Source organism: Rattus norvegicus, chromosome 16, assembly GCF_036323735.1.
Source record: "Rattus norvegicus strain BN/NHsdMcwi chromosome 16, GRCr8, whole genome shotgun sequence".
Taxonomy (NCBI): Eukaryota; Metazoa; Chordata; class Mammalia; order Rodentia; family Muridae; genus Rattus; species Rattus norvegicus.
The window spans coordinates 73,989,939-74,016,257 of NC_086034.1; the positions used below are offsets into that span (position 1 = coordinate 73,989,939).

At 41.8% G+C, this 26,319-nt stretch overlaps 2 protein-coding genes across 6 annotated transcripts in view; both read left to right on the forward strand.

Moving 5' to 3' along the window:
- The window catches only part of Adam5 (ADAM metallopeptidase domain 5), a 76,010-nt gene extending 64,594 nt beyond the window's left edge, over positions 1 to 11,416 (forward strand). For 3 of the 4 annotated variants that reach the window (XM_063275648.1, XM_006253322.5, NM_020303.1), the window contains one exon: positions 3,464 to 3,658. In XM_063275648.1, coding sequence (XP_063131718.1) covers positions 3,464 to 3,476 — 13 coding nt within the window. In that variant the 3' untranslated portion in view covers positions 3,477 to 3,658. Of the gene's footprint in view, positions 1 to 3,463; positions 3,659 to 11,176 lie in introns of those variants that run through there. The other variant, XM_006253321.5, reaches the window with a different exon arrangement.
- Positions 11,417 to 12,627: 1,211 nt separating this feature from the next.
- The window catches only part of Adam3a (ADAM metallopeptidase domain 3A), a 50,014-nt gene continuing 36,322 nt past the window's right edge, over positions 12,628 to 26,319 (forward strand). The window contains 7 exon segments of one of the 2 annotated variants that reach the window (NM_020302.2): positions 12,628 to 12,795; positions 13,189 to 13,271; positions 15,696 to 15,751; positions 19,672 to 19,750; positions 21,784 to 21,860; positions 22,260 to 22,437; positions 25,690 to 25,755. In NM_020302.2, the coding sequence (NP_064698.1) occupies positions 12,738 to 12,795; positions 13,189 to 13,271; positions 15,696 to 15,751; positions 19,672 to 19,750; positions 21,784 to 21,860; positions 22,260 to 22,437; positions 25,690 to 25,755 (597 nt within the window). In that variant the 5' untranslated portion in view covers positions 12,628 to 12,737. 2 annotated transcript variants of the gene reach the window in all.

A 26,319-nucleotide genomic window follows, 5' to 3' on the forward strand; every position in this document is an offset into this window, starting at 1 on the left:
ATATCTAAAATATACAAAGAACTCAAGAAGTTAGACTCTAACAAAACCCAAATAACTGAATTTTAAAAATGGAGTACAGAGCTAAATAGTGAATTCTCAACAGAGGACTCTTGAATGGCCAAGACTGATTTAAAGAAATATTTAAATATTAAATATTAAATATTTAAATTTAAAGAAATATTCAACATCTACAGATAATCAGGGAGATGCACATCAAAATGACCTTGAGATTTCAACTTAACACCAATCACAATGGCTAAGGTCAAAAACTCGAGGGACAGCACATGCTGGCGAGGATGTGGAGAAAGAGTAACATTCTTCCACTGTTGGTGGGATTACAAATTGGTACAATCACTCTGGAAATCAATCTGGCAGTTACTCAGAAAATTGGCAATAGTTCTACCTGAAGACCCATCTATACCACTCCTGGGCATATACCCAAAGATGCCCCACCATACCACAAGGACATGTATGTGCTCCACTGTGTTCATAAACAGCCTTATTTGTAATAGCCAGAAGCTGGAAACAACCCAGATGTCCCTCATCTGAAGAATGGGTACAGAAAATGTGGTTCATTTTCACAACGGAGTACTACTCCGCTATTGAAGACAAGGGCATCGTGAATTTTGCAGGCAAATGATGGAACATGAAAAATACCATCTTGGAAGAGGTAACCCAGACCCCAAAGGACATGCATGGTATGTATTCACTGATAGGTGCACATTAGCTAAAAGGTACAGAATACCCATGATACAACTCACAGACCATGTGAAGATTGACAAGGGGGAAGGACCAAGTGTGGATACTTCAATCCCACTTAGAATAGGAAACAAAATAATTACAGGAGGCGGAGGGAGGGAGGATGTGAGAGAGAGAACAGGGAAGGGAAGGGGGCAGGATCAGGTATGGGAGGAGACAAGATAGAAGCCCACAGGACCAGGAGAATGAATGGAAATATGTAGCAGTGGGGTTATAGGTGGGGCAGAACCTCTAGAAAGTCCCAGGGACCTGCGATGTGAGAGGTGCCCAAGACTCACTGGGGATGATCTTAGCCAAAATGCCCAACAGTGGGGAGATGCAACCTGAAGATACCAGTGGAAAGACAAGGGCCCCATTTGAGGCATGGGGCTTCCACCCATCCTCAAAATTGTTCCTGTCTAAAGGAAATGCAGGGACAAACATGGAGCAGAAACTGAAGGAAAGACCACCCAGAGACCACCCCATTTATCCCATGCACAGAGACCAAACCTGACACTGTTGCTGAAGCCAAAATATGTTTGCAGACAAGTGCCTGGCATGGCTGTCCTCTGAGAGGCTCTATCAGCCGCTGACTGAGACAGATGCAGATACTTACAGCCAACCACTGGACTGAGGTCAGGTACTCCTGTGCAAGAGTTAGAGGAGGATTGAAGGATCTGAAGGGGATTGCAACCCCATAGGAAGAACAAGAGTATCAACTAACCAGGACCCCTCAGAGCTCCTAGAGACTAAGCTACCAACAAAGGGCACACATGGGCTGCCTGTGACCCCAGCACATATCAGCTGCCTGTGATCCCAGCGCATAGGTAGCAGAGGATGGCTTTGTCTGTCCTCAGTAGGAGAGAATGTTGCTAATCTTGTAGAGACTTGGTGCCCCAGGGAAGGGGGATGCTGGTGAGGGAGCACCCTTTCAGAAGCAGAAGGAATGGGGGATGGGGTGAGGAACTAGGGGAGGGGGAACCCAGAAGGAGGACAACATTTAGAATGTAAATAAATAAAAAAATAAAATAAAATAACTAAAAAAAAAAAAACCAAAAAAAAAAAAAAAACCCGATATCTCAGCATCGGCACCTTAGAGAAGGTGTGACTGCTTCGACATGTTTTTGGACGGATAATTGTCTAGAAAAATTTTAGCATTATCTCACACATGCACACAGAGAGATCATAACTTCAGAGTCACACAGGCTGCAAAATCTCCACCAGATGCACACCGCATATAAACATGAGAAGTAGGGAAAGAAATGTCTAGAATAAACCACGAGTGGTGTCTTTGTTACAAGTAAATAGGCAGATGCAAAATATATTAATTACAAAAGAAACTCTGTGGTTTTGTGCACGAACCAGGAATTTTTTTTATAGTTCTTCTTTAAAGAATTATTTATTTGTATTCCAGCTGTTGTCCTCCCCTCTTCCTGGTTCCCCCTCCCACAGTTCCTCATCCCATTCCTCCTCCCCCTTGCCTCCGAGAGGGCGCTCCCGGCCCAGACATCCCCTTCCCTGGGGCCTCAGGTCTCTCTAGGATTAGGCACAGTCTTCTTCCACTGAGGCCAGACTAGGCAGACCTCTGCTGTATATGTGCCAGGGCCTCCGACCAGCCTGTGTATGCATCCTGGTTGGTGGGTCATTCTCTGGATGCTCCCTGAGGTCTAGGTTAACTGAGACTGCTGTCTTCTATCAAACCCTTAATTCAACCTTGGGTCCCTGACTTCAATCCAATGATTGGCTCTAAGTATTTGCATCTGTCTCAGTCAGCTGCTGCTTGGGCCTCTCAGAGAACAGCCATGCTAGGCTCCTGTCTATAAGCACACCATAGCATCAGTAATAGTGTCAGGGCTTGGTGCCCCTTGCCCCCAACCCCATGAGATGGATACCAAGTTGGTCCGGTCACTGGACCCTTTCCTTTAGTCTCTTCTCCATTTTTGTCCCTGCAGTTCTTTTAGAGAGGAACTATTCTTATTAAACTTCTTACGGTCTGTGGGTTGTATCCTAGATATCCTGTATTTTTGGCTAATATCCCCTTTTCAGTGAGTACCATGCATGTCCTTTGGGTACAAACCTGGAAGTTTTAACCACTGAAGCACACTGTTAAGGCAATGAAAATGCCAGGAATGGAGTTAGAAAAAGACATATTTTCAAAAGATGAGCATTAAACAAACCCAGATAAACATTAGCATTAGCATTGGATGGAAGCCGTCTGTGACTAGAAAAGGTACTCCAAAGACACATATGCAAAGACGACCGCTGCTATCCTGGCACGTGAGTCACTCTGAACATTAAAGCTGCTCTGTATATGAATGTCTACACGTGTATGTGGACATGCGTGTGTGTGCATGTATGTATATGGACATGTGTGTGTATATAATCTAATGTGAAAGAATAAAAACCACACAGAATTACCAGTTTTTCCTCTATACTTTAATTAAAGTTGCTTGTGTCTGAGAGTATAAAGTCCAAGGTATTGTCTTACTGACTCAACTCCTGTGAGGGAACGAGCAGTGTTTTCAGAAGTCAATCGTAATGCACAACTGGGTGCATTTGCTATTGAGGCCCCAGGTAATTGTTTCGTTTTCTAAAATTAACCTGCTATTGATCTTCTCTCCTCAGTGGCCTGTGCCTTTAAAATCATTTGGGCTAGAAGTAGGTTTAGTTGCAGAAGGAACTGAGCAACATGACCTCACTGTCTGTGATCTGGCTTCTCCCACAGCACCCTTCACTAACCACCTCAAGTGTTGCCACCCAAAAAGAAGATAGTCTGGATTAACCACGGGAAACTGGCATTTTGAGCAAGAGGAAGGGGAAAAAACCACCCCCAAACCAACCCACAGCTTCTCTCCCACTTCTGCAGAGATAAATGAGGACTCTAAACCATGAACTAATAAATCAGCGGTGGCTGAACAAATGCGTGTATGTCTGGTGTCTTCTCTGTGCATCAGTTCCGTTTCTATCTTACCTGCTTCTGTCTTTGTCTGGGAGAAATGGTGGGTCCGCAGTGAGCAGAGTAAGACTTGATGCTCATAGAGCTGTCAGGAGACCCCAGGACGCCCTCACTTCCCGAGGGCCAAGGCTCTCCTGTCCCCATTTTCTCATTGCCTACGGTGGCCTGCTTCTTCGCTGTCTCCTTCTAACCTTCTCACCTCAGACATTTATTCCCAGAAGAACAAATCCCATACCTGTTTGACCAGTGCTTCCCTTCTTCCATAAATGCTAACTTATGCCAAGCTATCTGTTTAAAAGGGGCTGGAGAGGAGGCTTGAACTGAGAACACTGGCTGCTCTTCCAGATGACCAGATTCAATTACCAGCACCCACAGGACAGCTCACAACTGTCTGTAACTCCAGTTCCAGTGATCTGAGGCCCTCTCCTAGCCTCAATGGGCACCATGCATGCACGGTAAACAGACGTACATTCAGGCAAAACACCCATACAAATAAAAACAAACTAAAAAAAAAAGCATCAAAAGTAGATTTATCATTAAGCTGAGGAAGGAAAAAGTCCAGGGTTAATTTTCTGCACAGCTCTCTTCCAAAGACAAGGACTTATGTTATTACCATTCATCAAATGCGATATAATTGAGGCCATGGTGAGTGGGTCCACTCTACTGTTTACCAAGTCCCTTGGTACTGGTGTATTGGTGCACTACATATCAGCCCATTGGAATGGATCGTGAATGTTTCCAAACTTGCACAAGTCAGTTAAACTGTCTTAATTAAATTGCTGCGATAAATGACAGATAACACAACGTAACAATTCTTAATTATTTTACTGTAATCTTATCTTTGCCCCCAAGACACTGGTGATTGGGCTCTTGTGGAAGAATTTTCTCTCTTTCCAGCTCTACAAAGATCAACCGTTGGCTTGCAATCAGCCATTTTCTACTGAAATCTATAAATGCACTTGTGTTTTATTCATCTCCATGGAGACAGCTGTATATTTCCCAGCCGGCCATTGACTGTAGGCCATATCAACGTTTCCCTATTTAATTTTGTTTATAGATTGTGTGTAGATATATGTACACGCACATGCCACAGAATCTGTGTAAGGGTCAGAAAAAAAAACTTGTGGGGATTGGTTTCTCTCCTCCTATCACTGCTATGCAAATATGAAAGTGAAGGACAATGGGATTCGATTTTAACATTTAACGTTGTTAAAGTAACAAAACAAACCAGAACAAAACTGAAAGGCCTGTGAGACAGCTTATCATGAAAAGGACCTTAATGCCCAACCTGATGTCTGCAAATCTACATGAAGGACTAAGAGAGTGAACTCTCACAGGTTGTCCTCTCATCTGCATGTGTGAGGCTATCACACCCCTCCCCTCCTGGTGTGGCACACTTTTGCACGTGCATACACACACAATAAATAATGATTAGTTTTAAAAACAAAGGGTCGCCAGTTAGAGCAAGAATTCAGGACAACTGTGGAGTATGTATGTCTATAGTAATCATTTGGGAGAGCAATTTGGAGGTTTCTCATGATAGTTAAATGTATGTTGACCTCATGATTCATTTTTTCCTACCATTCAGTATTTACCTAATGGGAAAGAAAGCATATCGCAGTACAATGATGGCACTCAGAAGGTTACTATAACCTCGTTTGTAATAGTAAAAATGACACACACAAATATCCACTCACACATGAGTGGATAAACAGACTGTAGGTTATCCATACAATGGAATGCTTACATAAAACATGGGTGAGTCTAAGAGCTATGTAAAGAAACGAAAAGGTAATGTGCTCATTATGACTACACCTGTGTTTAAAGCATGCAGAGTTATCTGCATGGTGCTGACCAGTCAGCGATTGCTTGCTCACATTGGTCCTGGAGCTTCGGATGGATTCTAAAAGTGAGGGAATTTCAGACGTGATGCATATCTTCACCATATTGATTGTGCATTCAACTATATTATTGAAACTCTAAGAATATCAGAGTATAATGGGCATCATGAAATTTAATGCCTACGTATAATTTTGGTTCATATCCCTTCACTATAATTTTGTCGTCAGTGACCAACCAGAGACCAAACCCTTAAAGAAAACTGGGTCTCCCTCCTTATTTACTAAATGAGAACTAACATATCCAGGATGTAACGTTGACTTATAATAACCTTCAGAATATCTTAGACACATCCTTTCCATAATGGGGAGGAAGATGACGTTGGCTGGTCACCAACATATTTATTTCTCCAGCAACATTCTTTCTGTTTATGACCAAGATGGATAAAAAGGAGAGTTGTACCTTTCTCCTTGAGATACTAGTCTACTCCACCTTTTCTTCCCTTGCCTTTGGTTTGCCTTTGTTCCTTGTGCATAGCAGTCGCTGCAGGTACTGTTGGCAGAACATTCTTGAAAAAACCGAAGACCATATTTTTGTAGACTGTGCAGTTCAAACTACTACTCTACGAGGCACAATGAAGACACAGTGGAACTGTGATTAGGAAGGTCTTCCCTTTCTTGCTGCATTCTGCAGGCCTTGGAGAAGAGTCCCTTCCTTTGGGTGGCTACATATCACCTCTCATATCTTTGCCTCCCTAATTAGAAACCTCTGCAATCTATGACTTTCCTTCAGGTCTACCTGCGCCTCTGGTAGACTTTTTCCTTTCTAAAGTTGCATTCTTTTGGCCTAGAAGAAAATTTCCGTGGCCTCTTCATCTGCATGTCTTCTCACTTTTCTTCCCAAACCCTGACACTGCGATTCTTTCAGTCTCCAGCAAAGGTTTTTACATGGAGAGAAAACCACACAGCTTGGATCTTGCTCCAAGGAAAACTGCTGCTCAATGGGCGAAGGATGGAAAGATGAAGCCGCGTTAAATCCCTAGTATTTTTAGTGTCTGCCTCAGTTTTGAGCAAGACATGTGGCCTTCTGAGGGGTGGCATCCACCCAATTATTCAGGAAGATAATAGTGTCATGCTGACTCACACAAACTGTAGAGTCCTTTTGGAAGAGGGAACCTCAGTTGAGACAATGCTCCCACTAGATTGACCTGTGGGCAAGCCTGTGGTACTTGCTTGCTTTCTTTCTTTATTTGTCTGTCTATTTGACTGATGGTTGATGTGTGAGGGCACAGGGAGCAAGCCAGCAAACAGCCACTGTCCATGGCTTCTGGATTCCTTCTTATTAGAGTGCCTGTCTTGACTTCCCTCAGTGATTGGCTGTTACCTGGAAGTGTAAGTGATATTAACCCTTCTTCCCCAAGTCACTTTTGTTCACAGTCTTTCATCACAGCCATAGAAGAAACCTTAACCAAGACCAATAACAACCTAAGACGCGGTGCTCTGATGACCAATGTCTCCTGAGGCGCTTCCAGGCTTAGCTCTCTGTGGCCTGAAACTTTTGCCAAGCACTGTTGCTCCTAATGTTTCCAGTTTGTTGTTGTCGTCGTCGTCGTCGTCGTCGTCGTCGTCGTCATCGTCGTCGTTGTTTTTCTGGTCCAAACGTCATTTGGAAGCGATCCTGTATCCTCTTAGCTTTGATCAGGTAGTCCTCCCAAGAAGCCTTCTGCTGTGGAACTGCTCCCCAGAGCTTACATTGGGACATTGTTTGTTTACCAGTGCTAGCACTAACACACTTCCTCCTGCTCCAGGATCTCTTCTTGACTCTTTAGAAGGGAAGGCTCCCCTCTGGAACAACATCTCATCTTAACCACGACTGTGATGCCTCAACTCTTTAGTCATCCTAAGCTTAGTTTTATTTCTCCCCTGGAGTATTCTTTTTTTATTTTCTTTATTAACTTGAGTATTTCTTATTTACATTTCGATTTTTATTCCCTTTCCCGGTTTCCGGGCCAACATCCCCCCCAACCCCTACCCCTCCCCTTCTCTATAGGTGTTCCCCTCCCCACCCTCCCCCCATTACTGCCCTCCCCTCAACAATCACGTTCACTGGGGGTTCAGTCTTAGCAGGACCAAGGGCGTCCCCTTCCACTGGTGATCTTACTAGGATATTCATTGCTACCTATGGGGTCAGAATCCAGGGTCAGTCCATGAATAGTCTTTAGGAAGTGGCTTAGTCCCTGGAAGCTCTGGTTGCTTGTCATTGTTGTTCTTATGGGGTCTCAAGCCCCTTCAAGCTCTTCCAGTCCTTTCTCTGATTCCTTCAACGGGGGTCCTATTCTCAGTTCAGTGGTTTGCTGCTGGCATTCGCCTCTGTATTTGCTGTATTCTGGCTGTGTCTCTCAGGAGAGATCTACATCCGGTTCCTGTCGGCCTGCACTTCTTTGCTTCATCCATCTTGTCTAATTGGGTGGCTGTATATGTATGGGCCACATGTGGGGCAGGCTCTGAATGGGTGTTCCTTCTGCCTCTGTTTTAATCTTTGCTCCCTATTCCCTGCCAAGGGTATTCTTGTTCCCCTTTTAAAGAAGGAGTGAAGCATTCGTATTTTGATCATCCGTCTTAAGTTTCATGTGTTCTGTGCATCTAGGGTAATTAAAGCACTTGGGCTAATAGCCACTTATCAATGAGTGCATACCATGTGTGTTTTTCTGGGATTGGGTTACCTCACACAGGATGATATTTTCCAGTTCCCTCCATTTCCCTATGAATTTCATAAAGTCATTGTTTTTGATAGCTGAGTAATATTCCATTGTGTAGATGTACCACATTTTCTGTATCCATTCCTCTGTTGAAGGGCATCTGGGTTCTTTCCAGCTTCTGGGTATTATAAATAAGGCTGCGATGAACAAACATAGTGGAGCACATGTCTTTTTTATATGTTGGGGCATCTTTTGGGTATATGCCCAAGAGAGGTATAGCTGGGTCCTCAGGTAGTTCAATGTCCAATTTTCTGAGGAACCTCCAGACTGATTTCCAGAATGGTTGTACCAGTCTGCAGTCCCACCAACAATGGAGGAGTGTTCCTCTTTCTCCACATCCTCTCCAGCATCTGCTGTCACCTGAGTTTTTGATCTTAGCCATTCTCATTGGTGTGAGGTGAAATCTCAGGGTTGTTTTGATTTGCATTTCCCATATGACTAAAGATGTAGAACATTATTTAGGTGTTTCTCAGCCATTCAGCATTCCTCAGCTGTGAATTCTTTGTTTAGCTCTGAACTCCATCTTTTTTTTTTTGGTTCTTTTTTTTTTTTTTTTTTTTTTTTCGGAGCTGGGGACCGAACCCAGGGCCTTGCGCTTCCTAGGTAAGCGCTCTACCACTGAGCTAAATCCCCAGCCCTGAACTCCATTTTTTAACAGGGTTATTTGTCTCCCTGCGGTCTAACTTCTTGAGTTCTTTGTATATTTTGGATATAAGCCCTGTATCTGTTGTAGGATTGGTACCAAACCTACATTACAGTTTAGTTTCACTTTGGATTTTTCCTTTCCATCTATTTCTCCTAGGTAATGTCATTTTCTCATTTTCCCACTCTTGTTCTCTCTGTGGTCATAAGTGTCTGCTTTTTAGCTCAGACAAGCATCCCCAGCTGTCTTTTCACTATCCAGACCCGACCTTCCCAGCAACACCTGACTTTAACACACCTTTAATTTAATTAGATCTCCCAGGGCTCGTCACCATGGGCATCAGCTGCACAGTAATCCAGATATCATCTATTTCCACATCAAATGATTCACCTAACAAAACCAGAAACACTCATGCAGAATAGCATCTGAAGTTCAACTCCGGTATCTTCACAGCTTCGGCTTTCTTCTTGCTGTTCTCTAACTCACAGAATGTAGACACTGCCTGAATTGAAGTACACAACACAGAACTCTCCTAAATGAACACGCTGCCTCCAGGGTCATTCAGCAGTTTAGCCCATTATCACCATAGCAGGAAGCATGGCGGCCTGCAGGTGGACATGGAGTTGGAGAGGTAGTTGAGAGTTCTACATCTGGATCCTCAGGCAGAAGGGAAAGATGGTGAGCTGCTCTTTCTGGCCTGAGTTTCTGAAACCTCAAAGCCTACCCTGCAGTGACACACTCCCTCCAACAAGGCCATGCCTCCTAATAGTGTCCCTCCTTATGAGTTTAAGGGGACCAGCATTCCCACATGCATTTGTAATATTTACCAGCCCAAACCTAGAAATGACCCAAAATGTTTTGCAAGAGATAAATGGTTACTCAAACTGGGAAAAACTCTTTCTCATGATACTACATTTTGATAAAAGAGAATCAAAAAATGAAAACAATAATAGAAATAAAGGAATACTTGCCTAGCAGATCATACCCAAATCAGAAGAACGCCCCAAGGTGCCCTGTCCTTTCCATCTCTCTCATTGTTTATGGCTGTACTTTATAATCCGGGTACTAAGGGGTTATTCATCCCTTTCAAAAATAAGTTCTGATGTCCAAATTTAAGCACAGGAATATAGTAACTTCAGACATATGATTAATGTTATTTATCATGACCCGACTTACCGTATGACTGTGTTGATAAATTCACTAACATATTAAACATTCTAGATATGGGGAAGTGATTAGGTGATAAGCTTAAGGAGGCAAAATTGCGGGTGTGTCTATAAATTGAATTATCAAAAAGCTTTATTCTCCTTGTATAGTTTTCTTGATGTGATTATAGTGATATGAAAGTACATTTATGATTCTATTGCATAAAATCATTTTTCACACACACACACACACATCAGCTGTGCATATGTGTTTTATCAGAAGAAGAAATGAAGCAAAAGAAGGCACTTGGGCTCTCCTGGAAAGCCTTAAAACTTGTATTTATTATTCTTATGTGTATGTGTGCACCTTTATGAGTTAATGTGCACCATGTATGTATAAGAAGGTCAAGAGGGCATCAGATGCCCTGGGATTGGAGCTACAGATTGTTGTGAGCTGTGATGTGGTGCTGGGAACAAACACTCAGGTCCTTTGCAAGAGCAGTAAGTACTCTTAACTGCAGAGCCATCACAAAATTTTATGCCTCCAGGAAATCTGTAAATACTTTAAATATTTTTCAGAATTAACCTGGACTCCATAACTCCCTCCAAAGTAATTATTTTTTTTTAAAAGCATCCAGAAGAGCAACAAAAGAATTGTAATGCACACTTTAATAGATTAAGATATGAGAAACAGGGGGCTGGGGATTTAGCTCAGTGGTAGAGCGCTTGCCTAGGAAGCGCAAGGCCCTGGGTTCGGTTCCCAGCTCCGAAAAAAAGAACCAAAAAAAAAAAAAAAAGATATGAGAAACACAGTATACAGCACAATGTTAATGTGACATTCAACCACACTGACTCATAATTAATTTCTGATACATAGTGAACATTTTGCTATACTCTTGCTTAGCTAGCCTTGGGTTATATTTACCCATAACACTTTTAAAAATGTATTTGTTAGCCTGTCTCATTGAAACTCTCCAAGTTGCGTTTTATAAGCATTCCTTCACATTCTAAAGAGCCCACTCATTTTTATTACACCTGACTGCACGTAATGACTTACTTCTTAAATCCCACACTCCTTTGTTTTAACCCATCAATAGGTCATCTGCAGACCCACCAATCACACCAAACCCAGAAAGGATTCTGAACGTCTTTGCTGTGAAGAAACACTAAGGGCTGGAGGAGACATCCCAGGCAGGAAATTATCACCAGGTCTTTCAGCCCTGTCTTCTCAGCGAGGTAGCCTTGATATCTGGGTTCCAGTACACCTTTGTGCATGTCTAAGGAACGTGGAATTTTATTTGCCCTCTAATAAATGTGGTAACTGCCTATAAAATTGATTACATCTGCGTGGCTATTAAGGAATGGGATTTCTCTTTATCTCGAGTCTGCCATAAAGTTCCTGAGTGCATATTTAATAAATATAAAAAGTTTTATTAAAAAGGGAGTTAGAAGGACAAATGGAAGATTTTTTTTTCTGCAGAAATTTTTCTTTTCAAAGACAAAAGAAAGTATCTTTCACCATTTTCTTTTCTCCTCCTGGGTTGGCATCTGTGGCCTGACGTCTGCTGAGTTCTCCTTAGTGGACCAGTCTTGACTGATCTCTTGTTCAGATGATAACAGATTGTTTCTTGAGACACAAATGTAGGGCCAACCCTTGGAAGAAGTCACTCACTAATTCAGTTATCCCTCACCATAAATACAACATCCTTTCTGTTGAGCTATGTGGAGTGGGGGAAGCTAATCTTAAAACAATCACCCAGGAACCTGAGTATCTTACTACTGATTCGTTTATAATTTATATGTACAGCATCTGTTGCCGGCCTTCAAAAGCTCAAAGGTGGAGTTAAATTTGAATTGTTTGAATATCTACATTAATCAGGTGAAAAAAATAATAACTCAATAAGCATGTGTTTCTGATTTTGGCCACATACTAACTGCCACAGAACATAATATAATGACTAACACCATAACTTTTGTGACCCATTTAAAAATTTAAAAATGTCTTAAGGTTCCAGTTAGGAAGTCGTGCATTTTAGTGGCCACACAAGTAAAAAGCCCTTAGAATTTGCTGCTTTATTAGATGACTTTTTCCAGTATATGAAAAACACCTGGCTTTATGAAATACCGAAATACTAAAATAAATATATAACCCGAACTAGAGCAAATTCTTCAGTAAACCAAAGAGGTTTAATTTTTCTTGTTGTTACTCATTAGCTACTACAGATATTTCCTGACAAAAACATTAATGAAATATTTAAAATTGTGTTGTTTAGTTTCTGTTTTCTTTTACAAAATGGGAAAGGGATTCATTTTATTTTACATGTAAATATTGCACATAAAGGCATACAGGCCGTCGCACCTGCAGAAAGGACTCCTACTGGGATGGCTGGAGACAGGGCTCATGGACTAGGAGGGCTGAAGGCTCTTTCAGAGTCCTGCGTTCATGTGGGGGTAGCTCCAAGCATCCTCTGACTTCTACAGGGAAAATGCTGAGTCCTCTGGGCTCCGGTCACGAAGCTGCTGAGGCACCCACACTGTGGGGCTTCCTGCCCCTGCACTATTCTGCCTTGCCTGCTTCCCAAGAGCTCAGGCGCAGGGGCCACGAGCTGCTGCCGTTGTACCAACTGTCATCATTGTGGCAAAGCCAGCAGCCACACCATGCTGCCGTTATTCCTGGTCCTCTCATGCCTAGGCCAATTGATCGCCGTAGGCAAGGGTAAGCGAGGTCACTGCTGGGCAGGGGACCACCTGTCAACAGGCCATCTGCCATGCTGGTCCCATAGTCTTTACTCCTGGAAGTTCAGAACAGGCTAGAAAAGGTGCATCGGAGCCCCGCCCATTCCAGGGTCTAGGGGTTCAGGGGCCCATCTCTCCCTGGGGGTGGAAGAACTCAGCCCAAAGACCATTGACCCTCCTGTGCTGACTTTCCATAATCAGGAGAATGTCTGCAAAGTGAGAGGAGAGGGGTGGGTTTGGGGGAGGGAGAAAGCCAGAGGCCCCGCATGTCCCACGTGTTCGTGCTCTCTGCTTGGCTAGAGGCGAGCCTCCCCAAGACAGGGTACTCAGGCTGTACACTACAGGTGTACCGACTGTGTCTCTCTCTCTGCAGACATAGAAACACCACTTATACAGATCACAGTGCCAGAGAAAATCGAGACCAACATCAAGGATGCCAAGGAATCAGAAACACAAGTAATTAAGAAACCGGATTTTTGGAAAATGATGGGTGTTTTATTTGTACTCTGCTTCTGGCTGACATCAACGAATTCCTACATAGGCCTTTTGAAATTCTGTTTTTGCCTAATTTAGTGCGCTAAAGACTGTTGGTTGATCTGAGGCAGGGCAAATGTCTCCGTTTTCTTGACTTCCCAAGAGGTGTATGAACATTGCCCACCTGTTTTATGTAAGACTCAAACGATTTAGCTTCTGGTCTCCACGCTGTCGTGCACGGCTTACTGGGCACAGAGACAACACGGCTATTAAGTATATATTCTTACACGTGAGACTATACTAAAATTTACTGTGTATCATGATTTTTAAACTGGTACCACAAAAGCCTCCAAGCCTATAAACGCACATGTTTTAAATCCTTTGGAAAGCAAAACACTAAAGCATAAAATTATAAAGCCATTCTAAAGAATGCAAAGAGATGTGTACAAAGTAAGGGTCCGTCTGCATAAGTTTGAGATACCAATTTTAACCAACTGAATATTTTAGTCACATAGATTTTTTTATGACTCTATATCGCAGTATTGTATTTCTATCTACTTCCACAGCATTACCTCATATGTGTAAAAACTTCTGACCAGCAGATAGCCTGGAATTTTCTCAGAGCCATTTCCATAAGACCAAGGAAGCAGTTGAACAACTTCAGTAAAGTGGTTCAGAATGTTTTCAGTTCTTCCCAAGTCTCACCATTGTTTTTGACAGAGTTAGCACACCGTCCTTAAATAATCTTCCTGCTTTTGCTCTTCTTGGACATTTTAATTCAGTATATAACTTGGGTGTTAGCCTGCCTAGTTTTATAACCAGCCTCTTGGGATTTGACAATAGATAATATTCAACCTACAGGGTTGAATATTTTAAATTATATTTTTATTTAGTCTCTGAAAAATTTCTTACATGTATGTGGTATATCTTAACCATATCCAACTCCATTCCTTTCGTAGCTCCCTTGCAGCCCCCACCACAACGCCCTTTACGTTTTTAAATTGATTTTCTTTTAAAAATGTCTATATATTTTTCATTCTAACCAGTTTGTACCATGCACGTGCCTTATTTGTACCTGTCTTGTAAGTTTCCGTTACAATGTATCTGCATCTTTTCTCAGTCTATAGAAACTGGCATCATAAAATGTGTTTTCCAGTTGTTTATCTGTTGATTTATAGGAACGGATCATACATAGTATAGTTGATTGCATGTATTGATCTTGCAAATAATGACTGCTACTATCTGTAATGTGGATTTATTTCATATACCTTTTCAGTGTTTTTGGTCCCAATGTTATTTGGTAGAAGACGTTTATATTTGATTGATTTCCCCTTTGGGTTTAATGATAACAGTAACAAGTTCCCAGGTAGCAGTGAAGGTGATGCCAGTATTAGGTGAGAAAAACACAGCTTATAGGGTTTGTGTGTGTGTGTGTGTGTGTGTGTGTGTGTGTGTGTGTGTGTGTATGTGTATGTGTATGTGTGTGTATGTGTGTTGCACGTGTGTGTGTACATGTATGTGTATATGTGTATGTGCATATGTGTGCATATGTGTGTGTTGCTGTAAAATTATATAAAAAAAATGCCGTCTTTTATCCCACACTAGATCTGGCACTATTGTGCCCCAAGATATCTGGTAGGTACCTTCATCTCAGTCAGCAAAGCCTCTCACCTGCTCTGCTCCATCCCATATCACACTGCCGATGGCTTCTCTCTGAGCCTGGCAGCAATCTCTCTACCCATCTAGTTCCCAAGGCAGGCTGCCACCATGCCAGACACACACATCCCAATTCTGTGGCAGCCTAAACTTAAATATACACATGTGTCTCTTAAACTTAAATCTACACATGAAAGAACACAATAACCTCTGATCCAATTGATAAATGTACAGAGAGGAATCTTAACATCAGCCTCCATGTTCTTCCTGTGGCTTCTCCTGCCTCCTCCAGTCTCCTCCTCCTCTCTAAACGTCCCCCCATCCTTCCTTCTCGTCCAATGGCAGGCCTCTTTCTATCTTGTACCTGCCTATACCTGCATGGTGACATCATCTTACATATGTGTATATGTATGTACGTATGTATGTATATTATGTGTGTATGTATGTGTATGTACATGTATGTATGTGTGTGCACATGTGTGTTATTTTACTTATTAAGTGAGGATGGATGGATGTGGGGATCATACAGCATGAATTGGAAAGGTTACATATGTGTAAGACACAGGAGAAATAGTAGAGACTGTTGTGGGGTCATTTCTGTTTGGGGACATGTAGGCTCTAATGTCTGGTTATATAAAAGGTGCATTTACAACAATCATAGCTTGTTACCTTTAAGGAGTTGACATTTCTAATTCTCTCTCTCTCTCTCTCTCTCTCTCTCTCTCTCTCTCTCTCTCTCATTTGCTGCAGGTCACTTATGTGATCAGAATTGAGGGCAAAGCATACACACTCCAACTTGAAAAACAGTAAGTCACACAGCTCTTCCCACTTTCTCTTCCTAAGCTGGGCACCAGCACGCCATTTACTTAGCGTCCTCTGTCTTCTCTAAGACTCACGAAGAACTGAGATTTTACATCTTTCTTGTGAGATTTTAAACCTAATAATCTGCATTAATGATGTTTTCAGACATGTCTGATAAATGAAGCTTACCAAAGGCCTTAAAAGCAGTGGCTCTTGAACCTTCCTAATGCTGTGACTCTTTTTAACACAGTTTATTTTGTTGCTACTTCCTAACCTTAATTTTGCTACTGTTACGAATCATAATGTAAGTGAATCAGAGGCCCATGACCAAAGGGGTCGCGGCCCACAGGTTGAGAACCACTGCCTTAAAGCATACCCATGCATGTTCTAACGGAAAGTATAGCTGTTACTTGTCCATGTGCGAGTTCGCACCTGTGTACATAGTTCTGCACATTGATGGGATTTCAAGCTCCTCACTTAGAACTTAACTACACGTGCCTTAAAAAAACGGAGAACAGGCCAGATAAATATCTCAGCCTCCGAAGGTAGGTAGATATTGAAAATTCTGAAGTGTGACTTAAATTGCAAGCATAGGCAAACCTTGCATAGGCCACTGCTTTCACTAAGAGAGAAAGAAAACCTGAGTTATCAAAAGCACTGAGCTCACATCTTGTGCGGTCATGGACTTCACAAGAGTGAAGCAGAAAGCTCACGGGTACAGATGTAAGATCCCCCTTCACAGTGTGCCTGTCCCTTACTGCTCCAGCACCAGACCTCTCCCCTCCCCTCACTGGTCCAGCACCAGCCCCCTCCCCACTCTGTTCCAGTCCAGCCCCTCCCCTCCCCTCACTGCTCCAGCCCCTCCCTCCTCTGCTCCAGCCCCTCCCTCCTCTGCTCCAGCCCCTCCCTCCTCTGCTCCAGCACCCCTCCTGTCCCCTGTCCTAGGCTCTTTCTTGAATAACATTCTTTACATTCGTGTCAATGCTCAAAAGGTTTTGCAAGCCCACAGCTGTGTTTTCTTCCCTGCAGTGTAGAATTTTGATCCATTCCCTCCTTTCTCCCTTTGTTCCGTTAGGAAGCCAGTGATATTAACCTCATATATAACCTTCCAACCCTTGTCCACGTTTGTATTTCTATAAACCGTACAGCAACTGCTAAGCATTTTCTTCACAAATATATTGCTTGGAAATTATCAGTTCTAGTTTGATAGTGTGCACAGTGCACTTTCTTAGCGTAGGTATAGATCTAGTTAACATTCAGTGTAAAAGTTTGTAGCATATAGCGTGATAGGTAAAAGGGTCTTTTCCTAAATTCTGAAATTAGCATCACCAGGAAATTTCTTGTCATGCTGCTCAGGCGGGCATTTTGTCTGAGGCCCGTAGAAGGTGGGAGTGGATGGAGTTTTTGCTACATCTGACTCTGCATCTCATCCCACAGATGTAATCAAATGATATCACACAGGTGGCTCTATGTTACATTTGACCTCCATGTGTCAAAAGCCCAAAACAGCGAGTATAAGTATAAATATATAATATATAGTATAAATAAATCAGTGGCAGAATGCTGATTAAAAGCTGATAAGTCACATTTGTCGCAATGGGGTGACTTTAGCTCACGGCTCATCTGCCTTTTCGCTCTTCTTTGAAGCTTTAGGATGGTTATCAAGAGACACAATTCTTCCCTATCCCAAGCTTCTCAGCCTCACCCTCAGTTCTTCTCCTGTCCCACTGGGCAATACTTTAAGGAGGAGCCCACACTTATGTGTTAGTTAGCAATCTGTTATTAACATAAACACTTGATATTTGCCAATTAAAAGAATGTGTTAACTGATACACTTGGAGTTTTCCCTGTATGACTCCTCAGCCCTGTTACTTTGGGATCTGCTAAGCCACGGCACTTGCCTCCTATCTGGGAAGTAGGAGAGAGGAAGATAAAGCCGCAGGGTTCTCTCTTCAAGGGCACACTCTCCCAGTCTTCCTTAGTCAGTTTTTGTCAGCTTGACATGAACCTAGATACAACTATTTTATGTAATAATTTGAAGAGTATTGGCACTAGTTCTTCTTTGAAGGTCTGGAATAATTTTGCACTGATTCCATCTGGACCCCAGTCCCAGGTTTTTTATGTTGTTGTTGGTGGTGTTTTTAGATTTTTAACTACTGTTTCAATCTCATTGAACATTATGGAAGTATATATTAAATTAGCTTTTGTAGGCATATATATATATTTTTACTTACATTTTTTTTAGATTTCCAGTTTGGTATTGAAGCTCCAGTGGTATAATTGGTTAGCAAGGCACTTATAATTCAGATTTTTAAAGCTCATTCTTATTTTTTCAGTGTCATAATAGTTACCATTTTGTCTTTAATTTTATTATTTGGTTAAATAGCTAAAGGTTTGTCACTCCCATTAATCTTTTCAAAGACCAAATTCTTCATTTTACCAATTCTTTATTTTTTCATCTCTAGTTCATTTTGATGATCTTTTTCATCTGGTTTGGGTATATTGCTTGTTATTATATTTCCAAGGCCTCGAGGTACATCATTGAGTTTTTAAAGACCTCTCCAATTTTTCAATGTAAGCACTTGGTGCTACACTCTCACCTCTTAGGGCTGCCTAAAGCATGCTCCAAGGATTTTAGAATGCTTTGTTTTCATTTTAATTTGCTTTAGGAATTTTATGCTTCCTTCTTGATTTCTTGATTCAATTTTTCATGAGTCCATTGTATAGTGTGTGCTTTCTCTAGTTTCTGATGTTGATGGTATCCAGTTTTAGTCCTTTGTGATAGGATAGAACGAAGGATGTCATCTCCATTTTTCTACATTTGATGAAACTTGCTATGTGTTCTACTATGTGATTCTTCTGGAGAAAGTTCTATGGGACACTGAGAAGAAAGGACAATCTTTATTGTTTGGGTGAAATCCTTCTACAGATACCTGTTATGCTTATCCAATGAGGACCCTGACATAGGCATACACTGTTAAGCTACCTGATGTTTGACAAAGAGGCCAAAAGTACACTTTGCAGAAAGGACAGCATCTCTAACAAATGTTGCTGGTCACATTGGACAGCTACACGTAGAAGAGTGAAACTAAATCCTCATATCTCACCCTGCAGAAAACTCAACTCCAAATGGTTTTAAGACTTTGACTTAAGACTGATACCCTGAATCTCACAGCGGGGAAGTGTGTCTAAACCCATCGGCATGGGGAAGAACTTTCTGTACAGGACCCCGTAATGCAAACATTAAAATCAACAGCTAATGAATGGTACTTCAGGAACGACAAGGGACACTGCCATTGGTGTGAAGAGGAACCCTCCAGAATGGGAACTATTTAACAGCTACATGTCTAACTGAAGATTAGTAACTAGATTATAGAAAGAACTAAAACAAACAAGCAAACAAAAAGCTAGACATCAAGGAAAGAACAGGGGGTGAAACTAAGCAATGTTCTAAGCAGATGAAATAGAAATGGGTATTCAGAGTTTTGAGGTGGCTTAAAATTTTATACGAACCATTTAATGCTGATAAATAATGAACCCATTCTATTCACTAGCAAATACTAATGTTGTCATGCCATGAGTCCTTTGTGGTTAATATAAAATAAAACTGAAGTGACACAATGTAGTTGTGACCACCAATTTGACACACACACACACACACACACACACACACACACACACACATATGATTTGTCAATGCCCTATACTGCTCCCTTGTTTTTAGTTGTAATTATTGTATTTAAGATTTTATGTATCTAATATGCCATTAGAACACAATCTAATATTGAACAGACAAGTCCGTGTAATTCTAAGATATTTGGGATATTTCCAGATATTAATTTGGAAGTTTTGATTTTAATAAACTTAAATTATATAATATTATTCATGATATTACAATAAAATATCACTGTTTTAATTGAAATAGGTCATTTTTACATCCACATTTTGTGACAAATTTGCATAACAAGTTGGGAACATTGCAACCATATTTTTCTTTAGTAAAGGTAAGTTTAAGCTTCTACTCTGTGTGTGTGTGTGTATGTGTGTGCACGTGCACCCCCGTGCACATGTGCATAATGGTATTTTCCTTTCTTATGTATCCATGGTTTTTAATTTAGAAATGGTTATGCATACATTTATATATAGATTATCTATGACCCTATATAAATATGGATTCGTGTAATATGTTACCTTTAGAAGCTGGTTTTTGTCTTTTAAATTTATTTTTAATTGAAAAATTGTTATACCAATTGACCCCTTATCTCCCTCCCCCCAACCCCCACAACCTCCCATGTTCTCTTCCTCCAAGTGTGGTGATAATTTTTCAGACAAAGTATCATGAAGGAGCCTAGGCCGGTGACAAAATTGCTTCTTCTCCGTGATGTGTAAGATTCGTTTTAACCACTGATGTGTTCCAGGGCCTGCACCTGTGGACATCTGTGGCACAGCACAGGAACTTTCTAGCTGCCAGCTCAGACTATTAAATGTTTGCAGACACACTGATCCGAGTTTCATTTGTGTTCCTTTTGTGGTCTCAGGCGCTAGTGCACGAAGTGGATTTGTTGGTGTCTCCATATTATTCCCCCATGACAGCAGGCAGTGCAGGAGTATTAAATAGCTCACAAGAATGGTTTCTGTGTTCTTTCATTTTAAGTTTGTCCTCTTACCTACAGGTTTATTTTTTAATTTGTTGGATTTATCAAAGAATCAGATCTCCAGTTTCTTTGTTCTCTTTCAATTTTCTTTCTTTTCATTCATGCATTTCCTTTCCTTCCTCACACCTGACTAGTAGTTCCTTGCCATTTTTCTATTTTCTGTCCGCTTCCTCTTTTCTGTCAGAAGCCTCAGTGCCCACTTTGTGCCTCTCCACTTGAATTTTTCTGTGCCCACAGCATCGTGATCCATGTCCTTTCAATTCAGAGGTTCATATAATCAATGCTAGGTTTCCACCTTCTCTCTCTAGATCACTGAGACAGTGTTTGGGGTCTGTGTCCCTCCTTGTTATCAATGTTTGTGGCAAGCTTCTTGAAGCTGGGACATTTCTCTGAGGCTTGTGCGTTTGGGGTGGCTGTACCCTCTGGTGGTTTGATTCAGTTATCTTTTTCAACCACTTTGACTAGAATAGATTCATTAGCTAGCACACGTAACGTCACACTCATAAAATTAATTTGTTTTTAGTATTTTATCGTCTTACTGTTGAGCTGCTTACACACTTGTATTTTGAAATGTTTTTTTTTCTTTTATTAATAACCTATTAATTGTGCAAAGCGCATTTCATTACGTTATTTTAGACAAGGGTATGTGTCTGGCTACACAAACCTTACCCTTCTCTCCTCTATGGTCCTGTCCCTCTTCTAATTAATTGACTCTTTCATAGGTTCTCTGGCTTCTTCTATCCATTTACCCACTAGTGAGCATGTAGGCTGGTTCTGTATTTTGGTTATGGTAAATAGTGCTGTAATAGACATGGGTGGTGGGGAGTGGGGTACTGTGCCATACCCTTTACAGCTCCTTGAATGGGTACAGATACTGCTCTGGGAAGTCCTCTTAGAAAGTCGGGGCACTGGACCCACAAACTAAGTCCTTGTCTTCCTACTTGAAACCAGATTCTAGGAGGTTCATCCTTGTTTTAGCGCAGCTGCCGCTACCCTGAAAGTAGTATTCTGGAAAGTGGGTCAGCCTCTCTCCACTGGGTCAAATGTGGGCGTGTCTGGTAAGTCCACGGCTTACATGAGACTTGTGGGACCGCAGAGTTCCATCTGGCTTTCCTCTCACTCACTGCCAACCTTATGCTTTGCTGTCTGCCATACTTCTGTCTGAACGACTCTTGCTGTGTAGGTATTCAGTGACAGTAATGATGAGTGACATCCTTTAAAGGTGCTCAGGAAGCTTGTCTGGGAGGACGGGAAGGCTGTTGACCCTCAGGTTTGTAACGGAATGGCTAAGTGTGGATGTCTGCTATGTAGTCAGGAAGTGGGCACGACCCTGAGGGCTGCGTGTGGGAACCAGTTCTAACACTTCTTCTGCTTCTTCTTAGAGTCACTGCTTTTATCAAGGACATGCTGTCGAGATTCCAGCATCGACCGTGACACTCAGCACTTGCTCAGGTCTCAGGTACCCTTTGGGAAATGTGCGCTGAGATTGTATGCCAGCCCTCGGCTTCTACCATCTCACCGTCTTCTGTGAGACTAGAATGGGCACCCACGGACAAACACACCAGCCAGCCCGGTAGACTGCGGTGGAGCTGTTCACACAGCTTCTTTACTCCAGCCTCTTCCTCTTGTCCTTTCATGTACTCATTTGGGTATTGTGTCATCATAAAACTCAAGCAGAAAATGCCTGCTGCTAGAAGAAAGAGAATCTGCATTTCCCAGCCACATTCGCTCCCAACTGTTCTTATATGCCACAATGGAGGGAAGATAGATATGAAATTGGGTTTAAAACTTAATCCAAGTTCTTGGCGGGAAGTCTGTGGTAACTGCATTCTTCATTCCCCCCCACCCCCATACTTAGGGGCTTGCTGCAGTTGGAGAACGTGACTTACGGAATTGAACCCTTAGAGTCTTCAACTACACTCGAACACATACTTTATGAAATACAGAATCATAAAATTGATTATTCTCCCTTAAAAGAAAACTACACGAATTCCCAGGATGAAAGTGGGTCCTACCGAATTCTCGTAAAACCATTGGTGAGTCCGACCTCCTCCTGTACTACTTATATTCAAATTTTGAGATTTGGATACACTGGGGAAGCCGTGCTAAACTGTTTGGATAGGAATTATTTTTTAAGATGTCATTGGTTTCCTCAGATAGTCTTTAGAAAAATAACAAGGAAACACACTTTTTTTAAAAAGATAAAACTTGTTACATCAGTTTGTATAGTTATATGACAAGTCTATGTAGATGCACATTGTGGCTATTTGCATAAATTTGCATATAATTAACATAATCAGTCCTGGATTTACTTACTGATACTTCCTATTTTCTTTGTCAATACATTTGCTTTGTTAAAAAAAAACAAAAAACAAAAAACAAAAAACATTACTTTGCTCCAAACTTTGAAAGTAGAACAAGTCCTGACCATAACTAAAAAGTGTCTCAAACCTCACCATCATAGAGATGGTGCCCAGGACGCTGCTGCATCTGCTCCATGGGCCTGGCTATGACTGGACACTTGAACGTATCCAGATATTTTAAAAATACAAGTAATTTAATCGTGGCTATTGCTTCAAATTTTTTTCTATTCATATGAATGCATGTTTTCTCTTTTATTTTATACTTATTGCCTCCTAAATGAAATAATACTGGCAAATAGAACTATTAAAATATGAAATAAATGAGTATAGAAGGAAAAATAAAAATAAGAACGCAGAAAGTATTTTTTTCCAGCTAGGAACTGCTGTGATGCCCTGCTCCTTTTGATTTCATTCTGTCTCTGACATAAATATATAAATAATATCGGTTTAAGTTCAGAAGTAGAGACTTTATGCAACTGTGTTCACATTTAAGTTTTCCTTTTAATCGGTAAACTAATTTAGGGAGCATAGAAGAAAACTAAGAATCGACTTTTCTGATAATCAATTGCAGCCTATAGCAGGCTGGCTCCCCAAGACGCCTTTGGTGTCTATCCAAATGTCTGCCTTTACAACATTTCCTCAGCCTTACACTTGAGTGTTAGGGGCGAAATAAGTTAATTTCTAGATACACTTCCTCACAGTTCAGATAAAATGGAAGTCAGCACATGACGGTGAGTGAGGCTTGAGTCTTAATTCATGTTCGACTTCCTGTCAGAGTTCCCTTATTTTTACTTAATATGTTAAAGATATGCGTGTGAGTAGAGGTTAACGACCTGAGCCAAGAAGTTCATAAAGCTGACAGTCAGTCACAAACTGAGATACTGATAAACTGACAGTCAGTCACAGCCCGAAGAACAAGTTCACAAACCTAAGAACGCCTTGTCTTCATTGTTCTGGAAATGGACCCAAATTTTCAAATTTAAGTCTTTTTTTTTAAAGAAAATCTGCATCTTTGTTAATTTCTTTTGTCTTTTTTGTCCCCCGTTTCTGCTAGGTGTGTTATATATGTGTTTGGGCATTCGTGCATGTTCTTCTTCTTTTTTTTTTTTTTCTTTTCCGGAGCTGGGGACTGAACCCAGGGCCTTGCGGTTGCTAGGCAAGCGCTCTACCTCTGAGCTAAATTCCCAACCCCTCGTGCATGTTCTTTTAAATCTTAGGTATCATTCTTGAAACCATCTTTGGAATTTCATTAGTTCTGCTATCAGTAATTGTCGATGTGGAACTGTTAACTCTTGGGGGTGGCATCGTGTTTTCTTGTTCACATTTCTTGTTTCCACGCAGTGACTCGTGCATCTGGAGTCAACTCACAGGCTGGAGATACTAAGTTCCCATCCTTTTTTAGTATTTCCAGTGTTCGCACAGGGCTAGGCTATGGCAAGAGTGAGGTGGTGTCGTTTCTCAGCACTGGGCTGAAGAGGTAGCTAAAAGCACTGGGCAGGTCTCCAGCACAGGTCAGAGAGAATGAAAGTGATTGCGGAGGAACAATGGGTACACAAACCTACAAGGAGGGTGTTGATGGACTAATGACGAGTGTCAGTCCCAGGGACGCGAGAGGAAACCAGGCAACAAAAGCGCTCCACGAACCATGAAAACATTTGTTAGCAACGCTGGCAACGGAAGGGAAACGCAGGGACTGACTAACGCAGGGGGGAAACTAAAGAGGAGGCAGCAATGGGAGGAAGACAGGTGAAAGAACAAGCCACAACAAAACAGAAAAAACAGTGCCAACAGGGAGGAGCTGTAGAGGAGAAATTGGGGAGGAAGGAATGATGAGAGAAAGGAAGCTGATGTTGCGGGACGGAGAGGAAATTTGCAAATGGAGGTGGGAAGAACGGAGAGGTAGAAGGAAAGATGAAAAGGAAATGTTGCAAACTAGATGCTTTAGAATTTAGCTGCCCCCGTTCACCTCAGAGATAGCTGCTTTCCAGAGGTTGCATGCTTGTTCCTGGGCTATGTCCATCCTTCCTTTCACACCCACGCAGAGGTTCAGTGTTCCCGTCACTGCAGGACAGGGGGCTGCGAGGACTCCAGAGCTGGGGAACGTTGTAACGGGTGTCTTTGCACGTTGCTCAGAAACAAACACATTGCTTCCCTTGAAGTAACTGGGCTGGACTCCACCACATCAGAAAACCTTGCCAGATCCACTGAAGGCTGAAAAGAATAAAATTTACCTTCCCATACTCTTTAGTAGTCCGGCTCCAACTGGAACCTCAGTGACGGGCCTTTATGGGTCTCCAGATGAGAGCTTTGAACCTGGAACAGCTTCAGGTTTCTGACTTACTCTCTAGACATTGGGCTAACTGACCTCTATGGCCACAGAAGACAGCTAGCTACATACATACACACATACATACATACATGCATGCATGCATGCATACCATACATACCATACATATATTTACATACTTATACACATATACATATTTGCATATTTTGTTATTAAATATTAAATATTTGATGAAATAAATGAGCCATGTTTCAAAAAATAATAATGTTCAAGAAGCCACAAGTCAAATCAGTAATAAGATAAATTGTGGCTAATATATCTTATTTTATGAATAAACGATGAATAAATCCACAGACATCCTCAATGAAAGGCACTCGGCAAAGGTAGAAAAGCTCGTCGGAAATGACGCACCTTTAAAGTAGCGGAGGTTTTCTTCCTTCTTGGCATGAGACTGAACACTTTGTACCCACTCCTACTGTCTTTAGAGCATTTTACTTTAAAGCAAATTCTGAGACTAGAGATCGTATCTATTGTCCCCGTTCCTAAAATAAGTAAACAGCCCGGCATCAGTACCCTAGCAGACGTATGTGTACCTGACTGAAGGTTTTATCTCACTGATGTTTTTACTGTTCCCGCAGAAAAGTTCAAACTCGAAACTAAGGAAGAGAATTCTGACGGTAAAGATCATCATGGATAAAGGCATGGTAGGAGCGGCCTGCCTTCCCGCCATCTTTGTGTTGTAGAGAAACTTGGGGAGAAATGTGAATAAGAAACTTTTAACTGCTCCCCACCCCCGCATCCCGCGTCCCCCCCAAGGGTGTGGGTGTCCTGCCTGCATTGTAAGTCTGTGCGCGCAGTACTCTCAGTGGCCAGAAGAGGGAGTCGGATCCTCCGGAACCATAGTTACCGATGCTGCCCTGTGCGGTTCTGGGGATTGAATTGAGGTCCTCTAGAAGAGCAATAAGTGCTCTTAACTGCTGAGCCATCTCTCCTGTCCACTTTTCACTGTTTACTATAAATGTTTTTACTCTGTTCAAGTATCAGTCATGATGACCTGTTCCGGTAATCTCAGGAGGGAGAGGCAGAAAAGACTGTCTTCCTACCAGTCGGTGCTATCATAAGGAGACTTTGTTTCCGAAGATAACATTTTTTTTTCTCTGCTTAAAAGGGTGCCAAAGTGTTGCGGGGCATAGCGACATACCATCCATTGACCTTATACTGGCATTAAGGGTTGTGGCAATGGCATGTGGCTTTGTATGTAAAGGTTC